The sequence below is a fragment of the Orcinus orca genome, chromosome 15 (genome assembly GCF_937001465.1).
Source record: "Orcinus orca chromosome 15, mOrcOrc1.1, whole genome shotgun sequence".
Lineage (NCBI taxonomy): Eukaryota > Metazoa > Chordata > Mammalia > Artiodactyla > Delphinidae > Orcinus > Orcinus orca.
In genome coordinates, this window is record NC_064573.1 from 66,567,412 (window position 1) to 66,588,595 (window position 21,184).

Sequence of the window (21,184 nt, forward strand, 5' to 3'; positions counted from 1 at the left end):
TTGTACTGTTGGAGCGGGGAAGCCGCTTTGACGCCACACCGTTCACCTATACAGAGGCGGACTGGCAGCCCTGAGCATCGCAGTCATGCCGGCCGGACCCGTGCAGGCGGTGCCCCCGCCGCCGCCCGCGGCCACCGAGCCCAAACAGGTACCACGACCCCCGCACCTCGACCTGGGCCCTCCCCTCGGGAGCGGGCCCTCTTTACTCGTGCAGGAAGAAACGGCGATTTGCGAGGGCTTGGAGGGACTCCAGGTCCCAGGAGGCAGCGCGCTTCCCGCCTACCTTCTGGTAGCGAAGCAAGCCTGTTAGAACAGGAGTTCTCAAAGTGTGGTCCGCGGACCGGCTAGCATCACCTGGGAGTTTATTAGAAATTCTGAGTTTCCACCCTAGACCTTTTAAATCAGAATCTGCATTTTAACAGGCTCCCAGGGTGATTCATTAATATTTGAGAAGCACTGATCCAGCGCATCCACCGGTCTTCTGTGTTAATTGGGCCCACCGGCCCCCAGTCTTTGCCCAGGAGTCCCTAATTTCCCAGCCTGCACGGTGCATCTTGGAACGTTAATTCTCAGCATCTGTGTAGTGCTTACTCTAAGCCAGACACTGTGCCAGGCTCTGACGGAATGAATGAAGCGCAGTTCCTGCTTTATTTAGGGAGCTCACACACTAGTGGGGAGACAGATATAAGTGAAAACTCAATAAATGTTTATTGCCTCGGTTACCATAAATGATACAGTTTCAGCCAGCCCTTCAAAAGATCTCAGTCAGCTAAGGAGGAAAGACGTGGGTCAGTAATTGCAGTGTGATATAAGTATCAAGTACAAAGGAGACAGGAATTCTAATCAACATTGCTTTGGTGGGATATAGGGGAGATTAAGGTAGGTGAAGCCCACCGGCGTGAAAGGTAAATTGCGTTTAGAAGAATGAATCAGTAGTTCACCAGATAGGTGATTGGGAAGGGAAATACCATTCTTTATTCATTTAGAAAAACTTTATTGAGCACATCCTGTATGCTGACCACTGCAAATACCTATGTATCCCTGGCATTTTCCCAGTATCTTGGGGAAAAATAACCAAGGTAATACCAGATAAGTGCCAAGATACCAAGGTGGGAATCAGATGGTGCCTCTTGTCAAGAGTAAAGAAGGTTAAAGCATAGGGTTGGGAAAGTGGTGGTTAAGAGGTGTATTTCTGGGGATTTGAAGTTTTCGTAGCAGGCTATTGGGAGAAAAGGAAGGGATGTAAGCCGGATAGTGACATATTTGTGTTTCAGAAATTCAGGTAAACAGTGATGGGGAGAATTGCTAGGAGGACAGGTTAGTCATGTTATTCAAAAGATGTTGAGAGCCTGGCCTAGATTGTGGCTGGGGCATGGGACAGAGGGGATGGGCAAGCTCAGATCACAAAAGGGCTGTGGTGCAGGCTCTCCCTCCAAAGTGATGCATTCGAATCCTGGTTCTGCCATTGGGCCAGTTACGGTCTCCATTCCTCAGTTTGTCCATCTGTAAAATGACAAGACAATAATATAATAATAAGAGTACTTAATCTCTTAGAGCTCTGTAAGGGTTATAGATTTAATGTGCTTAAAGTGCTTAGGAAAGTATATGGAACCTACTCTTATGTTTGATAAATGTTCTTATCGTTGAATGTGTAGGCTGAGGAAGGGAGAAGAGACCCACGTTTCTGCCCGGGATGACTGGAGGCATGGTTGGCCATTCATGAGGAAAGCGGTTAGAGATGAAAGTGCCCAGAACTGCTGGATCTAAAGCTTTGTGGCACATAAGAGTGATGTGGGACGTTGACGGGGGTAGAATGGTTCAGCCTATAGGTGCTAGGGGAAGTGGAGGACGTTTTGTAAGTGCCTGACTGAGGACAGTGTGTATAGTGTGAAGAGAACCAAGAACAGAATTTTGGGGACCCCCTAACACTATAGGGCAGGAGGTGAAACAGGAGCCAGGAGAGAAACTTGGATGGAATGGTGAGCAAGAAGGAAATACAGGTGAGAACGGGACCTGGGAGTTGAGAGTTTTGTGAAGGAGCGGTCACTGGTCACACGGCCAGATAACTGATGTAGCTGGCTGTAGGCCGTCATTTTTGACTTTGGCATGAGCACTTGAAATGAAGGGGGATCAAATGGGAGCTGAGCAAGTGGGAACGGCAAGGCTGAGAGAACTCAGGCTGTTTAGCTACCAGAGGAAGGCGGGGAGAAGGCAGTAGCAGAAAGGAGCATGAGGACAGAGGAGAAACTTTGTTTCTCCAAAATGAGAGACTTGAACCTTTGTTTACTAAGGGGAAGAAGCTGGTGAGGAAAGAATATTGGAATTTATGGGGCAGTTAATGTTGAGTATTCCAGTGGAGTTTCACGAAACATTTGAACATTAAGTGATGGTTTAGACTACGGAATGGATGCAGAGGGAAAGGGCATTCAAGGCAGAAGAAGTGGCCAGCAAGGAGTTTCCCATTTCTTTATTCAGCAGACAATTCTTACATATCCCGTATCAGGCACATCCAAGGGTGGGGATACAGGCATGGCCTTCTGGATTCGGGAATGTGGTTTCTCAGAACGTGGTTAGATTTCCCCCCTCCATCTGAATCACATGGACACTTGGTAAAAATGCAGATTCCCAGTGTCACAGAGATGCTCTAGCTGGAGGGGAGCCAGAGAGGCTGCTCTTTTCATTGGTTCCCTGGGGAAGTCCCATGCAAGCACAGAGCAGTTGAGAGAGTGGCTCTTCTGGAGCAGAGGTTCCTGACTCAAGGAAAGTCTCGATGAATTGGGCGGGAGAGCCTGTATTCTCAATAATATCCTAGAGGAGTTTAATGGTGGGCATCTGGCACCAAGCCAGGAACTTTAAGACCTTCCTTTTCCTGTTTTCACAGCCCACAGAAGAGGAAGCATCTTCAAAGGAGGATTCTACCCCTTCCAAGCCAGTGGTGGGTATTATTTACCCTCCTCCAGAGGTCAGGAATATCGTTGACAAGACTGCCAGCTTCGTGGCCAGGTAACATAGCTACTCCTGCTCGTGTGGGTCACGGGTAGATTTTAGCATCAAGAGCTCCTGAATTTGCACAAGGGTAACACTTGGGTTTTTAGAGTGGTATTGTTGGCTTAGGCCTGTCAGCTTATCTAAAACCACAGCATGGTGTGAGGTAGGCAGTGGGCAGGACTGGCATCGCTAACATGGTATGGTGGTGGCAGAGTACAAGGCACACCCAGCTCCAGAGTCACCAAGAACCTGTGCTTCCAAACCGAGCCTGAGGAAATACCTGGAACGCTGCTTTGTCATGGATAATGTGTGTCTGTATCTGAGCTGCAGGCCTTAGGAAGACAAAAGGGAGTTGATGATTCTCATTGTGCAAGGACTGCATTTCCTTTGACCCATCTGCAAAACAGAATAAAATAACACCTAGAATTGTTGTGAGGCAGGGGTGAGGGGACTGAGTGCAGTTCGGGTACATCATGTAGCTGTTACCTCAGATGGCATGAAAATCCGCTTGATTTACTCTTGTTCCTCCCCATTACACTTCCTCAGATGGAATCTTCTTGATGGCCACTTGACTCCAAAGGTCAACCATCCCCTAGTTTAGGGCATTTCAAGTATTCCTTTGGCAGCCAGCAGGCCGCATCCAGCCTACAGATCTTTTTGTTCATTCTCAACAATATATAATTTTTTAACTTTTGAATTGGTTGTCACTGTTTAAAAATGAGATTGCACAGTAAATCTGGATTTCTGGCTTCTCTTGATGAATTGGACGGCTCCTTGCGTGGAAGCAGTAGCTGGCCTTGAGCAGACTGCTGCCCTCAGTCAGGGCATATGCTCTCCAGGGAGCCACACCTTGACCCTGAGGCAGCATCCCCATCACGATACATCATTTAACAGATGGGTCCTTCCTTTCTCAACCTCTTTTTAAAATGAAACATAGAAAGAGGTTACTCTGGTTGATGTCTTTCACTGTGTCAGACTACATGCGGGTGAACCTTTCACATTTCAACAGCTTTGACCAACCTGGATATTGGGTTAAAACAGCTCTGTGCTTGATTGAACATTATTAGGCCATGTCAGATTTAGGGCAGCAGGTGTTGTGTTTATAAGTTTAATATTTCATAGCAACGCTTATTCTTCCCCTTGTCCCCTGATTTTTTTTTTTTTTAATTTAGTTTTGGCTGCATTGGGTCTTCGTTGCTGCGTGCAGGCTTTCTCTAGTTGCGGCGAGCAGGGGCTACTCTTTGTTGCGGTGCACGGGCTTCTCATTGTGGTGGCTTCTCTTGTGGCAGAGCACGGGCTCTAGGCATGTGGGCTTCAGCAGTTGTGGCACATGGGCTCAGTAGTTGTGGCTCGAGGACTCTAGAGCACAGGCTCAGTATTTGTGGTGTGTGGGCTTAGGTGCTCCGCAATATGTGGAATCTTCCCAGACTGGGGCTCAAACCTGTGTCCCCTGCATTGGCGGGCAGATTCTTAACCACTGCGCCACCAGGGAAGTCCACCTCCTGATATGTTTTCCTATTTAAAACAATAAATAGGAAAAGAGTGTAAGAGGAAGAATCACCACAGTCTCACGACCAGAATAGCTTCTACTAGCTGTTTTCACTTTTTCCTGTTTCCTTCTGGCCCTTGGCATCCTTTTTTAGATTCTTGTAATACTAGTAGAGATACTTTCATATCCTGCTTTTTCCATTTGCACTGTGTTGTGAGCATTTTCCTGTGTTGCTCCATGGTCTCCTGGTGCTGCGTGGTCCTCTCTGGAAAGGATGCACCATGTTAAGGTGATGGGCCTTCCTTGACTTGGCTGACTCCTCTGTATTTTCCTTTGAAGTTGTTTCCAACATTTCAGTTTGGCAAATGAAGCTATGGGGAAGTCTCTGAGCATTTTCTTTCCCTTTTAGATTGTTTTCCTAGAAGAAAATTCTGTGTGGCACATTACTGGCTAAAAGAGCATTTTTAAATATTTCTTATTTTGCCAAGTAGCTTTCCAATAATTTTGTGCCAGCCCCAAAAATAAGAATATCTCCAACTTCCCTTAATAATAAATCTATATGTCCACATCTCTAGATCTATTTTTGACTATGATGATTGCCTTATAGGCATTTCTGAAATCTGTGGACTTGCTTTTGTTTACGTTGCCGTGAAGGGACAGAGCAGCATCTCACTCTGGGTTAAAAGCAGACATGCAGGACCCTCTGCTTTACTTCTGTTGGGTTCACATATATTGATTGATTGAGCATAGAGTAAAAAATCACCAACCCAGTGTGGTTTTCCAAAAGGAGTTTTTTCTCTCTAGGTTTGGTCTTCTCTTCCCTGTATTTTACTCTCAAGAAACTAAGGGAAATTACTCTTAAAAAGTCCCACCAGCTAGGTTGAGTCAGAATCATGTCTTTTTCTGCTGAAATCTATTCCTTGTGTTAGAGAATATAATTCTAAAATTAACATTAAGTTAATTTAAAGCAACAGAGTAGCTTGGAATGAACATGCCTGCGTTCTCGTATTATATTTCAGATTGTTCCCAGATGTGAGGTTATGGCTTAGGAGGCGGTGGTAGAGGAGACAACCAGAGCCCCCTTTTCTAGCAGCCCTTTGTATGGTGGCCTAGTTTAGCCATATTTAAATGCACATTTACCCTCGTCCTTGTGTGGCTTGCATTATTTAAGGGGGTGGAAGAATGCTTCTTCCTCAGGCATGGGGTTTCAGCTGGACTAATGCATTGTCACATCCAGACCTCATGGTGTTAGTCACGCTGCAGAGTGTGACCAGAACTTGCGGAGGAGCTAGCCAGGGTGCTGATGACCACTGCCATGGTGGCTAAACTGGGGCACAGCGTCACCTGCACCCTGTCTCCTGCCCTGTCTTCAACTGACAGGGCCAGGGTATGAAAGTGGAGTGACCCAGGTGCCACCAGCCTCTGGAGCTGTCCCTTGGTGTATTTGGGGCACCTCTGAGTGCAGGGCTCTGGTCAAAGGAGTGATGGAAGTCCCCCAGATCATCTCTCATCTTTATAGGACAGCCCCTTCTAGCCTTCATAGGAGTAACAGTCCGTGGCATTTGCAGGCCACTGTATGATTCAAAAAGACTTTGGCATCTCATTAACTAATTCGATTTTCTCTGAATTTCAAAGTAGAGAGAGAAGGTGGTTTTTGCCATATTTTACACATGGGAGATTGAGTCAAAGAGAAGTTTGGTAACTTGGTGAGTCAGTAGTGAACCCAAAACTTGAATGTGTCCACATCTTGTGTCTTTAAGGTTAGTGCATTTCCACAGATGTTGTGGATGTGTGACACCTTGAAATATTACTGTTGGGATTCTTTAAAAAAAAATAAGCGTTTCCTACACATCATGAGAGAGACATTTTTCATTCTGAGTGTTTAAAGGCATACAAATTGGGGGACTTCCCTGGTGGCGCAGTGGTTAAGAATCTGCCTGCCAATGCAGGGGACACGGGTTTGTGCCCTGGTCTGGGAAGATTCCACATGCCGCGGAGCAACTAAGCCCGTGCGCCACAACTACTGAGCCTGCGCTCTGGAGCCCGCAACCCACAGCTACTGAAGCCCGTGCTCCTAGAGCCCGTGCTCCGCAACATGAGAAGCCACTGCAATGAGAAACCCGCGAGCCACGATGAAGAGTAGCCCCCACTCGCCACAACTAGAGAAAGCCCGTGTGTAGCAACGAAGACCCAATGCAACCAAAAATAAAAAATAAATTAATTTTTTTAAAAATGCATACGAATTGGGGACATAGGGTGTATGTGGGAAACTATTCCAGTTACAGAGAGAGATGGGGACCTCCCTGCCGTTCTCACCACTCCCCTGTCATCTGAATGCACCTTACGCAGCAGCACAGATGTGGTCCTTGGAGAACAGTGTTTCCTATATGAGCCTCACCCAGTAGTAAATGAGGTGATTTTAGCCAATATTTGGACAAGGCATTAAATCCCATTAAATTTTCATATTTTTTTTTCTTGTTACCCAAAGGACAAAGTCTCAGTTTGGTGCTAGCATATCTTTTAATACCTCCCCAGCACTCAGTCATCCCATTTTTAACTAAGAGAACTGGCCTCAGTCTCAGCAAACTTCAGGTAAACTTTAACCATGTTACTTTGTTTTCATTGTATTGAATTTTATGACTGCCTTTTGTTAGTAAAGCCATAATGATTTTTTTTTTTTTTTTTTTTGCGGTACGCGGGCCTCTCACTGCTGTGGCCTCTCCCATTGCAGAGCACAGGCTCCGGACGCGCAGGCTCAACAGCCATGGCTCACGGGCCCAGCCGCTCTGCGGCATGTGGGATCTTCCCGGACCGGGGCAAGAACCCCTGTCCCCTGCTTTGGCAGGCGGACTCTCAACCACTGCGCCACCAGGGAAGCCCAGCCATAATGATTTTTATCTGAAGTAGTAATACATGCCTTCCCACCCCGCCTCAGCTGTGCCATGGCTTGTGGGATTTTAGTTCCCCAACCAGGGATTGAACCCAGGCCCTCAGCAGTGAGAGCACGGAGTCCTAACCACTGGACCCCAGGGAATTCCCGTGCCTTCTTAGGTACTTTTTTTTTTTTTTTTTTTTTTTTTTTTTGCTGTACGCGGGCCTCTCACTGCTGCGGCCTCTCCCATTGCGGAGCACAGGCTCCAGACGCGCAGGCTCAGTGGCCATGGCTCACGGTCCTAGCCGCTCCACAGCATGTGGGATCCTCCCGGACTGGGGCACGAACCCATGTCCCCTGCATTAGCGGGCGGACTCTCAACCACTGCGCCACCAGGGAAGCCCAGGTACATTTTTTTTTTTCTCCAGGTACATTTTTTAAAGTAAATAAATTTTATTAAAAGAAAAAACAAATAGTCCAGATGGTTTTGGAAATGGCAAGACTGGCAGAGGAGCTGCAGGAATGATGGAGGTCTGGAGACCCTGTGGTAGAGGAGGCCTGCGCAGGCCGAAGGAGGCAGGGGGCACTGGCCGCTGATGCCAGGAGTCTCGAAGAGGACCTCTGCTGTGTTGATGGATGGGCTAGTTTGAGTGATGGGTGGTGGCAAGAATGGGGCTTGCATGGGCAGTGTTCTGGTCTGAGCAGCTGCAAGGGTTGTGGTATTAGTGCTTCTCTTTTTTCCTTTTTCTAGAAACGGACCTGAATTTGAAGCTAGGATACGACAGAACGAGATCAACAACCCCAAGTTCAACTTCCTGAACCCCAATGACCCTTACCATGCCTACTACCGCCACAAGGTCAGCGAGTTCAAGGAGGGGAAAGCCCAGGAGCCCTCGGCTGCCATCCCCAAGGTCATGCAGCAGCAGCAGCAAGCCACCCAGCAGCAGCTGCCCCAGAAGGTTGGAGCCAGCCCCTCCCTTCGCTTCCCCAGGGCTAAGGGAGGCTGGGACAGGGAGGGGAAGATAATGAACTCTGCTGTCCAGACCTCACTGCCACCCAGAGAGAAACTTGAGGTCTTTATCCCCATCTTACAGAGGCAGATGCTGAGACTCACACAGCAAAGTGTTGCTGACAGTTGGCATTTGCTGAATGCTGCCCTTCACGCTCTGTGCTCAGTGCTTTGGGAGCCTTGTCTCATTGGTGCCTCACAGCGGCTACATGAGGAGGCCAGTAAAGTGACCATTTTTCAGATGAGGAATCTGAGGCTTAGGGAAGCACAGTTTACCCAAGGCTGCAGAGTCAGGACCCTAAAGTCCATGCTCTCAGTTCCTACTCTTTTCCTTGACCGTGGCGTGAGGGCAGTGCTGCAGTGTGGCTTGTGGACCCCTTCTTGGGCATCCCTCTCTACTGTCTCACCTTCCCAGGGCCCCTCTTTCTGGCCTGCCCTAATACCCCCTTAGCACTAGGGACGATTAGGGCTGTCAGTGAGGACAGGAGGGGCCCACACATTTTGCCTCCTGTGTAGACTTGGACTAGTCCTTTCTCTTTGCTTCACTCCTGAGCCATGGTGGCAAAGGTTGCCCCTTGTTTTACAGTGGGAAGTAAAGTTGGAATAGGTTCTGAGACCTTGTGTTGCAATTTACTACTCCTAGGGCCTCAGGTGACCTCAGTTTCCTCATCTATAAAAAGAATTCACAGTACTTGTTCTGTCCACCTCGTGGTTCCTGTAGTGGCCAGATGAAGTAACAAACGTGGAAGTCTTCTGGCCAGTGGGGTCTTCTGCACACATGTAGAGCTTACCACATCCTCTCTCTCCCTTGGGCGGGGTTTCATAAGCTGTGTTGCTGTTAGATCTTCTGCCACCCAGTTTTGGTGCTCAGTTTCAGGGCAGCAGCAGCGATACAGAGGGACTCGGTTCTCATTCAGAAAGCCATTTAGCGAGTCGAGGCTACAGTTGGCCAAGAAATCGGTGCCCTTGTGAGTTAGGATTCTCTCACACCACGTGCCAATGGCGTGTTCGTGATCAGCAGAAGTATAGAGGTCTGTGCCGTCTGCCGGGGGTGCGTCCCCGCCACCTCTCTGGAGTCCCACCACCCCTGTGCCTCTTGCCTCACATTCCCTTTGCATCTTAGGTTCAAGCCCAAGTGATCCAAGAGACCATCGTGCCCAAAGAGCCCCCTCCCGAGTTCGAGTTCATTGCAGACCCCCCCTCTATCTCAGCCTTCGACCTGGACGTGGTGAAGCTGACGGCTCAGTTTGTGGCCAGGAATGGGCGCCAGTTTCTGACCCAGCTGATGCAGAAAGAGCAGCGCAACTACCAATTTGATTTCCTTCGCCCGCAACACAGCCTTTTCAACTACTTCACGAAGCTGGTGGAACAGTATACCAAGGTGCCTGGGCAGGGCGGGCTCCGGGGTGCTGGGCCCAGGGAAGGAAGGCATCTTACCATCAGCACTCTATCCACTCACTGTCTGCAAGGACCCCGCTCCTGTGTGGGGCCCCCAAGCAGATGTTAAATATCCCAGTTCAGTATAAAATCTTGATTTCTATTCAGTTTTCCTAGTAAATGCAACGTAGACTGCTGTTTCTAAAGAGAAAGGAAACGCGTGATTGATAACTCATTAGGTGAGTGCCTGCTGCGTGATAAGGCCAAGTGATGCTAGTTGCTTTTATGTACATTTAAATTAAATTTCAGTTGCCTCAGTAGGGCTTGAGAAGAAGCAAGCTCTTAATAGTTGCCTCCTATTATTACCTAATTTTATCCTCACAAGAATCCATAAGGTAAGTGTTTTCCTTCCTATTTCAGAAAGCTCAGAGAGGTGAAGTACTTACTTGTGGTCTCTCAGCTAGTAAGTAGCTGCAGAGATTTAACCAACATTTGACTCTGAAACCTCTGTTGTTTTCCACCCTAAAAAGTACCTTGAATTAGAAGTATCATTTAAATAGGCATTGGGAATCAATTTAAAATAAATAAGTGTAGCCAGTATTGAGTACTTATATTATGTAGTATCTTCTCATTTAATTCCTAATAACCTATAAGGTAGCCACTATTATTATGTTTATTTTACAGAAGAGGAAACTGAGGTACAGAGAAGTTAACTTGACCAGGGTTGCACAGCTAGGGGGTTGCAGAGCAGAGACTTGAGTGCTGACATTTTTATTCCAGACCCTAAGATCTTAATTACCATGCTGCGTTGTTGCAATCAAGAATACAGACAAGTCAATACTGGTATTTAAAATAATCAGATCGCTAATTTATTAAAAAGTACACTGGTATAGATATGCCTGTGGAACATTTTTCTTGCTACACACATAATGGAGGTTGTCTTTCCTTTTTAGTGGCATGGTTTGCACATCTGTTTTTGATATCTAGAAACAATATGTTAAAGATCTGACTTGAAAGGTTATGTAATGACTTTCTCTAACTTCATTCACGTTAAGTATATAACTAGAAAGAATGACAAAAATGTTTGTGTTTAGGAAGTCCAGAAGCTAGGAGAGTAGCTGAAATAATCATTCAAGTCATAAGACCCAAGGGTTATTGTAACTACACAGTGTCAATTTTAAGTGAGCCCTGGGTTAATTTCTCTCAGTGGACTGCTTCCAGAGTTAAAGGTCCGCAGATTCCTTTTTATTCTGTTAACTTTCTTATTCCTTCTCCCTCAGAATTTGGGTATTGACATTCATTGCTCTAATCTGAGGGCACCGGTGTGTCTCTAGGCCTGGGAACTCTAGGAGCAGATCAATTCCTGAGGAATTAGGACAGAGAGGATGGAGAGGGGCTGAGCTGCTTTTCCAGTGAGAGTGGATACGCTTGGGGCAGTTGGAAAGACTGACTGTTTTAAACAAAGCCAGCATTTGTTCTCAGCAAATATGCTTTGAGTGTCAGACACTGTTCTAGGTGCTGGATAGGTAGCAGTGAGCCGAAGACAGGGAAACCCCCGTCTTTGTGGAGACTGGTCTAGTGAAGGGGCAATAAGCAAGTGCAACGTAAGTGCATGTCGGATGGTGATAAATACTATGGAGAAAATGGTAAACAGAAAGCAGGGGATAGAAGTCTAGGGAGGTGGAGCCTGTGGGCTGTAGTCTTCAATAAAGTCATCAGGGGGCCTGTTGGCATGTGCAGAAGGGTAAAGGGCAGATCCGCCCCCTGAGAGCAGTCATCACATGCTGACTGTATGCTCAGCCATCTGGTGGTGGTTTTGCATACTTTCCTGCTACCCTTGGCAACCTTTTAAGTTGATGATGCCAACTTTAAGTGTCAGTGTCACCATTTTGTAGAAGAAAACCAAGTTACAGAGGTTGAGTAACTTGCCCAAAGTTGCACAGGCAAGTGGAGCTGAGATTGGATCCCAGCATCCCATGCTTTCCTTTCTCCTGTGCCTTTCCACAGGCCCAGGAAGGCCACTTCTTTGTCCCGTGTTGTGCTGCACTGATAGTTGCTTTAAATCTTACGTGTTTCAGATCTTGATTCCACCCAAAGGCTTATTTACCAAACTCAAGAAAGAGGCAGAGAACCCCCGGGAAGTTTTGGACCAGGTAAACTAAATTTCTTATAACCAGTTACTGACGGCACTAACGTTACATTGTGTAGGTTCTGTTGTGTGTTTGGAAGTAGTCTCCGAACCAGTACCTTGTTATGGTCCAGGCACAGTCGTGGGAGGAAAGGCCTTGAGTCTACAAAGACCAAGAAACCTGGATTCTCTGCTCTCCAACTTTCTGCTCTACTGTCTACTTCAGTCTCTTCTTTTCTTCTGTTGCTAGAAGCCAGCTTTTGAACGAGTTCTCTGGTGACAACTGCCTTTTGAAGTCCCAGGTTTTCAGAGTCGAAGAGAGAGGGCATATTGGTGCTGGCTGTTCTGGGTGACTTCTGTTTTGCAGGCTTTCAGACTGCTGCTGCTTTTGTGGGCACTTGGTTGTCATGCAAACTTCTGGGAGGGAGTTTGCTAGCCACTCGCCAACTCAAGCAGAAAACTTTGAGGTTATAACAAACAGCTACCCAGACAGAAGGTCTCTGTGGGCCCCAGACAGAAGGTCTCTGTGGTATTTCATATTTTCATCCTGTCCAAACTCTGGGCCTGGCTGAAACCAGATACAAATACCATAGTCTGCCCCAGGAAGTTCCCCTTTATGGGCAGATCAGCTTCCTGTACTGAAGGAGACGTTGGCTTTGGTGAAGGCCTTGGAGATGATAGCCTCCTCAGGAGCAGACCCTGATTCAGCTCAGCACCACGCTGTTTCCCATCCCTTCAGGTATGTTACCGAGTGGAGTGGGCCAAGTTTCAGGAGCGTGAGAGGAAGAAGGAAGAGGAGGAGAAGGAAAAGGAACGGGTGGCCTATGCTCAGATTGACTGGCATGATTTTGTGGTGGTGGAAACAGTGGACTTCCAACCCAATGAGCAAGGTAGGTCTATGAGGAAGGTAGGTCTGTGACTCCAGTTAGGGGAGCCAGGAGCTTGGAGCCATCCTGGGAGATCTCTTCCAGCTGTCCCCAGGGAGCAGCAGAATCCCTCAGAGGGTTCTATGGGTATCTGTTTCTTTTCTGCTTCTGGAAGACTTCACTTCTACCCCATTGCCCCAGTTAAACCCAATTGAACAAATATTATCATGCCTGACAATAATGGCCCAACGGGTGGGCCTCTGGAGATAGGAGAGAAATCAGACAGTCCCAGCCCTCAGAGAGCTAACAGTGTAGAGAGAGCAGATAGATGGGCCTTTGATAAGGAGCGTCTGTGTGAACCCTGCCTTTGACTCTGGCTCACCCTTTGCCAGGGAACTTCCCTCCCCCCACCACCCCAGAGGAGCTGGGGGCCCGAATCCTCATTCAGGAGCGCTACGAGAAGTTTGGGGAGAGTGAGGAGGTTGAGATGGAGGTCGAGTCTGATGAGGAGGACGAGAAACAGGAGAAGGCGGAGGAGCCTCCGTCCCAGCTGGACCAGGACACCCAAGTGCAAGACATGGATGAGGTATGCTCCTGGAGCCCAGGGAGATGGGGGTGCTCTCCTCCGGAGAAGTCCAGCTCCCTTGTGAATCTTGAAAGGGAGTGTGGGTTCCTGAAGAAGGAGTCCTGGCTGAGTAGCTGCCCAAGCCCAGGCAGCACAGAGCCTCTTTCCAGCTCAGGCAACAAAGATTCATTCATAGGCAAGGATCTGAAAGCTGTGCTGGCCGTGTTCTGTGACCTTCCTCCTTTGCCCAGGGGCCTTGCTCACTGCCGACCCCAGGCTGGCTCTCAGTTAGGGAAACCTCTATACCATGTACTTTGACGCTTTTGCGCTGAGGCCCAAATGATCAGCAGTTTCCAGAGCTTTTCTTTTTTTCTGGGTTGGGGCGCACACCATGTGGCTCGTGGGATCCTAGTTCCCCGACCAAGGATTGAACCCATGCCCCCTGCAGTGGAAGCACGGAGTCCTAACCACTGGACCGCCAGGGAAGTCCTCCAGAGCTTTGCTTAAGTGGCTTTTGGCCTTGTCTACCCCCATCGAGGCAGGCCCTCCAAACAGGCATAGAGTCTGCAGAGCCAAACTGCTTTCCTCCTCTCGGAAAGAATTTGTGTGCAGCCTGAGAATAAAGATGCATGTGTCTGGGAATTGACTTTTTCTCTCCCTCCCAGCATTGCTTCTTGAGCAGCTACCATTGAACGCTGACTTGTTCCCCGCACCCCTCTCCAGCACGTTAAGTGCCCTTGGCCTCCTGTGACTGCCTGGTGTCAGCTGCTGGAAATGCCTGGGCAGAGTGTTAGCACCACGGCCCCCAGCACTCCCATTCATGCTGTGAGGAAGCAGCTTGGCCAGCTGCCGGCTGGCCTCGGCTGCCCTGGGAGGCTTAGCACATGGATGCTGACTGGCAGGGGCCTAGGCTCTTTGCCACCCTGAGAGCCACCAGGGCTCAGCTGCAGGGAGGTGTCTTCTCAGCCCCTCTCTGAGTCCTGCCACTACTTTGCTTTTCAGGGTTCAGATGATGAAGAAGAAGGGCAGAAAGTGCCCCCACCTCCAGAGACACCCATGCCACCGCCTCTGCCCCCAACTCCAGACCAGGTCATTGTCCGGAAGGACTATGACCCAAAAGGTTGGTTCTGCTCTTCTGCCCTCATGTTCCTCAGACCTGTCCATTTTTAGGAGGGCTCGAGGTGGCTTGTCATAAAGGCATTGATAGCTTCTCTGTCATAGGCCTCACAATGGGGAATGGGACTTCGTCATCTCTGGTGCTCTGGTGCAATGCATAGTGCCAGGTGCAGCGTGGCACTGAATGGATATTGCACGAATGAAATAGCACCCTTTTAACCTGGGCTGCCACCCAGTATTCTCACTCAAGGATCTCTTTTGCTTTTTAGCTTCCAAGCCCCTGCCTCCAGCCCCTGCTCCAGATGAATATCTCGTGTCCCCCATAACTGGGGAGAAGATCCCTGCCAGCAAAATGCAGGAACACATGCGCATTGGGCTTCTTGACCCCCGTTGGCTGGAGCAGCGAGATCGCTCCATTCGTGAGAAGCAGAGTGATGATGAGGTGTACGCACCAGGTGAGGTTGGGGGGCATCCCCCACTCTGTCCACACCCCTTCTTTGACTCAGCCCCATCTCACTTTGGCCCATGGGGAATCTCTGATCAACTTTATGCTTTAATCAAACATAGAAGGTAACAACTGAGGTCAATAAAAGCTTTTGAGGATAGATGTAGCTTATGACACTACAAAATAACTTCCTGTTTTCTAGAAGAACTCTTCATAGGGATTCTTCCAAAGGCAGGCACCTGATGTGGATAGCATGTGTCCATTGACATCCTAGTGCAAGATCTCACTACAGCTGGGAGAGGTGCTCACTCTCAGGGCTGTCTTAGAATGAAGGCTCTGATGGCTGGAGTACACTGAGCACCTTGAAATGAGACACGGTGCCTTGACTGTGTGTGAGAAGCAGCATGATACGGAGGGAGGAAACTGTCCCGGAGGCAGGAGACCAGGCTTTTATTCCTGACTCTGCTACTTGCCATGCCACTCATGTGACCCTGTCTTCTCAGTTGCCTTTTGTAAGTCAAGGGGTTGGACAAGCCCTGGTTTACAGGCTTAGTGCTCATTGGGCAGCCTTCCCTAGGCTCAGAGGACAGGCGTGCTGCATTGGGACCCACAGATAGCCTTGTCCCATGAGAACAGCCTCCACCCTGCACCAGTAGAGCTGCTGTGTTGTCAGAAGGGCATCTGGTTTAGTTTCCCTTTCTGTCCCCTGCCTCCGTTCTGTGACTATATCCAGGTCTGGATATTGAGAGCAGCTTGAAACAGCTGGCTGAGCGGCGTACCGACATCTTTGGTGTAGAGGAAACGGCCATTGGTAAGAAGATTGGCGAGGAGGAGATCCAGAAGCCAGAGGAAAAGGTGCAGCTCGGATGACTCTTAGTGCCTTCCCCGCCGTCAGACTCACACTTGGGCTCAGTTCCAGGAGCCCTGACAAGCTGTGGCTTTGCTTTCCCATGCAGGTGACCTGGGATGGCCATTCCGGCAGCATGGCCCGGACCCAGCAGGCTGCCCAGGCCAATATCACCCTCCAGGAGCAGATCGAGGCCATCCACAAGGCTAAGGGCTTGGTGCCAGAAGATGATACCAAAGAGAAGATTGGCCCCAGCAAGCCCAATGAAATCCCCCAGCAGCCACCACCTCCGTCTTCAGCCACCAACATCCCCAGCTCAGCCCCACCCATTACCTCGGTGCCCCGGCCACCTGCGGTTAGCCAGCAGCCACCCTGTGACTGGTCTTTCAGAGCTGGGTTCTTGGGGTTAGACATTGCAGGCTGAGAAGGGCAGCTATCTCACAGTGGGCCCAAGCACTGAGTGGGTCAAGTCGAGAGAAAAAGAACCCTTTAGTTAGGAGTGGGAACCTCCAGCCTGATCTTCTATCTGTGTGGGAGGCTTGGAACAGGGAGGGAGGCGAGTGGCAAATGTGAGAAGTAGGCTTGGGTCAGGGATGGGCTGGAGGGCTTAATGGGTCTTGGAGGACTGCTGGCCTGACTCCAGGGGGCTAAATGGAGGTCAGTGTCTTCAGTGGCTCTCTCAGTGTTTGCCAAGAGCAGCTGGTTGAGTCCCAAGTGGAAAGAGGGTTGCCCTGGGCCTCTCTCAGCATAGTTCCTGTCAGGGCCCAGTGTGAGGCTGCACTCACAGCCCCAGGGGGCTGAGTCGAAGCTATCCAGCCCCATCCTCAAAGCTGCAGGTGGCGAGTTGCCAGCTGTGTGTGCCCTTAGAGTGCAGCCTTGGCATCCTGTGACCTGTGGGTCTTCACCCCCACAGATGCCACCTCCCGTCCGTACCACAGTTGTGTCTGCAGTACCCGTCATGCCCCGGCCCCCGATGGCATCAGTGGTCCGACTGCCTCCCGGTTCGGTGATCGCCCCCATGCCACCGATCATCCATGCGCCCAGGATCAACGTGGTGCCCATGCCTCCCTCGGCCCCTCCTATCATGGCACCCCGCCCACCACCCATGATTGTGCCGACAGGTCAGTGGGTCAGGACTACAGGCCAAGCCCTGAGCAGAGCAGTGGCTGATGGTATTGCCAGCTGTTCCAGCTGGTGGTCTAGCCCAAAGGAGAGCCTTGAGTTCACCATGTGAGAGATCCCTGAGCTGGGAGCCAGGAGGTTACGGTTCCTGGGGGAGATAGGCTGATATGGCAGAGCTGGGGTCTGTGCACCCAGAGGGGTCAGCCTGGACAGGCACAGAGGCCTGATGATGCTTGCTGTTGGCTGCCACCTGTTCCATCCATCGGTCCTGCCCTTCCTTCAGTTTCCTGCTACCCAATCTGGGCAGTCTCCCAGGTCCCCCTGCCAGGTAACTTACTGGCTGCCAGATTCAGCAAGGAGTGGTCCTTCACACCTCTGACTGGGAGAAATGGGAAACCTTTGCAATCCCCTTTTCACTCTCACCAGCCCTGAGTCCTGGGCCCTTCCTCCCACTCACGTGGCTGCTTATTCCTGTTCTTGCAGCTTTCGTGCCAGCACCACCTGTGGCACCCGTCCCAGCTCCAGCCCCTATGCCGCCTGTCCACCCACCACCTCCCATGGAAGATGAGCCTGCCTCCAAGAAACTGAAGACTGAGGACAGCCTCATGCCAGAAGAGGAGTTTCTACGCAGAAACAAGGTATGCATCTCAGAGTGCTGCCCACAGCCTGGAGTGTCTAGATGGGGCGAGGGGGTTGTCCAGTCCTGCTCCAGTCACACGCTCCCTGGCCCACCCTATTCTTCCATGGTTTTGGCTTCTGGGACCTGGGCCAGCCATTGGAGGCCCGTGAAACTTCTGAGCACACACTAGATGGGGGGGGGTCAGCAGCCAGAACAGACAGCTGTCAGTAGTCCCCCTGGTGTGAGCTGTCGCAGAGGCCAGCAGGGAGACCCAGCTGCACAGGCAATAGGACTCAGGTGTGAAAGGGGTTCTGGACACTGGAGGGAATCCTGGGTGCGATTCTTAATTTCTTTGTGGCCTTTGCCTCCAGGTCCAGCCCTTAGAAGGTGGTGTGTTGTGGGGATCCTGTGGGGGTACTAGAAATAAGAGCTGGGAATCTTGGCACTGCTGGTGCCTGGGGAAGCTCCAGTGAGGAGGCAGAAACGTTCTGCCCCGCCCAGTGCATTTGACCAAAGCTTTTTTCTTTTTTCCTTTTTGATGGTAGTTTCCATTTCTTGAGTACCTACTCAAGTGTTGGGGCAGAGCCACACATTTTACAGGTACTTGGTCTGTTGAATGCTCACAACATCACCATCCAGCAGTTGTGATCAACTGCTTTACAGACATGGCGTTGAGGCTCAGGGAGACCTAGTTAGCAGGGAAGCTGAGTTGGGAACCCAGGTCTTCTGACCTCGCAATTCATATTCTTTTCTCCTGTGGTACTTCTTGAGGCTTGCAGAGCACTTTCATGTCTCTTCTTCAGCTCCAGCCTTACCAGTAGGCAGGGATTTTTCTAAAGAAGGGAAACCAATTCTTGAAAAGGGGGAGTGATTTGTTCTGTGTCACAAGTGGTGTCAGTAGTGAAACAGGCCAGAGTCCAGGAGCCCTGATGGACAGGTGACATTGTCTCGACTGGCCCAGGAATAGGAGAGCGTAGTTGCTGATTGACTCAGGCCTCCCCAGGCATAATGGCCACCTCCTGTTTTGCAGGGTCCAGTGTCCATCAAAGTCCAGGTGCCCAACATGCAGGATAAGACGGAATGGAAGCTGAACGGACAGGTGCTGGTCTTCACCCTCCCACTCACAGACCAGGTATGAGTTGCTCTCCCCAAGTGGTATCAGGTACAGGGGAACCAAAGAGTCAGGGGGAAGCTTTCTGCAGCTGACCTTAGCAAGAGGTGACTGACCTCTCCTCGGTCCCATAGGTCTCTGTCATCAAGGTGAAGATTCACGAAGCCACGGGCATGCCGGCAGGGAAACAGAAGCTGCAGTATGAGGTGAGTTGGGTGTCTGTAGTCCTTGCCCCCTCTGTTGTCCGAGAAGCTAATAAATCCCTTGTGGAATCAGAGGAGTGGGGAGACACCTGGGTGTGGTCATTTGAGTCCATCCTGGAAGTGATGATGCTGGTGGGGGGTGCTGGGACAGGTTAGTCTGACAGGGTGAGGCTCTGGCGGGGTCACAGCACAGTCTTGTATGGGGTTTGAATGCCTCAGTGACATCTGGGGACCAGACTTCGGAGTGCTCTGGTAGGTTTCTGTCCCAGTGGTAGAACCATCCCAGTCAGTGTGGTCTCAGGTAGCCTGGCTTTGTGCTTGGACACAAAGGTGATAGTCCAGCTCACCTTGGTGCCTGCCAGGTCACAGAGGACTGCTGTGTTCTCCCTTTTTGGACTTAGACAAATCCCCATTCTGGACCTCAGTTTCCTCCTCTGTAAAGTGAGGCTGTTGAACTAGTTGATCTCTAAAGGTCTTATGATTTGAGAGTCAAAATTCCATGGGGTTGGTCAGGGCCAGATTTTTGGGGTCTTGACAGCATGGCTTGGTCGGAAGGAAGGAAAAGCAAAGCATTCTGGGAGGAAGCAGAGACCTTCATTCCTGCCCTGTGCCACTCCCTTTCCCACCCCACCTTCCTTCAAGCCCTTGTATTTGCTAAGTTCAGAGTGTTGGGACTTGTGAGGCTGCTCTCTGAGTTCAAGGCCAGATTGCCCTGGGCTGAGGCACTACATCTGTTTTCTAGGGCATTTTCATCAAGGATTCCAACTCGCTGGCTTACTATAACATGGCTAACGGTGCCATCATCCACCTGGCGCTCAAGGAGAGAGGCGGGAGGAAGAAGTAGAAGAGAGAAACCTGCTCTCAGGTCCCAACTACTGCCGTTTTGCCTCTCCTGTCCCCTACCCCTGTCCCAGACCCAGGAGACCCTGCCTTGCACATTTGTTTCCCTCTTACTAAGTTTGGAAATCCAAATTGTCCTGCAGAGTTTCCCTCCCCACATTGATCAGAGAGGGCTTTCTCAGGCATTCTCCTCCCCAGTGGCCCCTGGAATCCCTTTGTGTTTGGGTCTTGATTTGAGGGGTCATTTCTTCAGGTAGCCCATTAGAGAAAGTGAAACCAGGGATGTCCTATAGGATGTTATCATAGTGCCAAGTGACACTTGGCTGGTAGAATATGGTTGTTATCATTAATCATTTTGTATCTTGCCATGGGCTAATAAACCTCTCCGACCCTTCTCGTGAAGTTAATGTCATGAGACTTGTCTCCTGGCCACCTGTGCCCTGCCCAGACCTAGGAGCATGGCACAGTGCCTTGTGGCTCCTCTTCTGCTCTGAGGAATGCTGGGCTTTTAACTACATTCTTGCTGCCATCAAGTCTTCTATGACTCTTTCTTCGATATATTTTTATTGCCTTTTTGAAACACATGGATCCCCCAAAGGCATAGCCCTGTACCTATAACAGACTAATACATATAACATGCCTTCCACATGCCAGGACCACAAAAGAACACAGACAGATGGGATGTAGTTCCTAGGTCAGTGGGCAGCATGCAGATGAGACTAGAGGGTGGCAGTTTCCTGCAGGCCAGGGATCACTCATCATCATCTGATAAGTGACCTTGGGCAGGTTGCTTATCCTGAGTGAGCACAAGTATATGATGAGGTTTTTTGTTTGTTTGTTTGTTTCTTTTTTTTTGCTCTACACGGGCCTCTCACTGTTGTGGCCTCTCCCATTGCAGAGCACAGGCTCCAGACGCGCAGGCTCAGCGGCCATGGCTCACGGGCCCAGCCACTCCGCGGCATGTGGGATCTTCCCAGACTGGGGCATGAACCCGTGTCCCCTGTGTCGGCAGGCGGACTCTCAACCACTGCGCCACCAGGGAAGCCCTATGATGAGGGTTTTTTTAAAAAATGTGTTTATTTTAAAAATACTTCATTGTGCCAAGGCCATGAACTATTTTAAGAACTTTATAAAATTTAGCCAACTACTCCTTATTGTTTTAAGCACTTTATCAATTTTAACTCATGTAAATTTTTAAAATTTTTTTTGGTTGCACTATGTGGCTTACAGGAGCTCAGTTCCCTGACCAGGGATTAAACCCAGGCCATGGCAGTGAAAGCCTGAAATCCTAACCACTAGGCCACCAGGGAACTCCCTAACTCATGTAATCCTGACGTGGGTGTTCCTGTTTTACACTTGAGTAAACTGAGGCACAGAGATTCTGAATCACATGCCCACTGTCACACAGTAAGAAGATAAAAGGAGAATGTGTGCAAAACACTTGTCAGTCCTTGCCCCCTAGTAAGGGCCAGACACAGGCTGTTATTTTTGGAGTTGTGCTGTCACAGGGAGTAGGTGCTGCTGTGGGTGGGTGTTCACAGGGAGGAAGGTGAGAGCCTGTTGATAACCATTTCCTGGTTTTAAACC

General features: G+C 49.7%; 1 protein-coding gene across 1 annotated transcript; it reads left to right on the forward strand.

The window, feature by feature from the left end:
- Window positions 1–7: 7 nt before the first annotated feature.
- On the forward strand, window positions 8–19,999 carry SF3A1 (splicing factor 3a subunit 1). Its single transcript, XM_004283727.4, has 16 exons — window positions 8–148; window positions 2,882–3,003; window positions 8,101–8,308; window positions 9,482–9,739; window positions 11,814–11,888; window positions 12,603–12,753; window positions 13,122–13,315; window positions 14,297–14,414; window positions 14,680–14,865; window positions 15,589–15,710; window positions 15,812–16,057; window positions 16,616–16,823; window positions 17,308–17,462; window positions 18,474–18,575; window positions 18,689–18,760; window positions 19,500–19,999. The coding sequence occupies exons 1-16, from the start codon at window positions 86–88 to the stop codon at window positions 19,599–19,601; spliced, it is 2,382 nt and encodes a 793-aa protein (XP_004283775.1). The 5' UTR covers window positions 8–85; the 3' UTR covers window positions 19,602–19,999.
- The last annotated feature ends 1,185 nt before the right edge of the window (window positions 20,000–21,184 follow it).

Bases quoted from the DNA above. Each gene is read 5' to 3' on its own strand.
- SF3A1 (XM_004283727.4), top strand. From the start codon at position 86: ATGCCGGCCGGACCCGTGCAGGCGGTGCCCCCGCCGCCGCCCGCGGCC. The intron at 12,754-13,121 runs GTAGGTCTATGA...ACCCTTTGCCAG, and splicing joins CTTCCAACCCAATGAGCAAG to GGAACTTCCCTCCCCCCACC. The intron at 14,415-14,679 runs GTTGGTTCTGCT...TTTGCTTTTTAG, and splicing joins GAAGGACTATGACCCAAAAG to CTTCCAAGCCCCTGCCTCCA.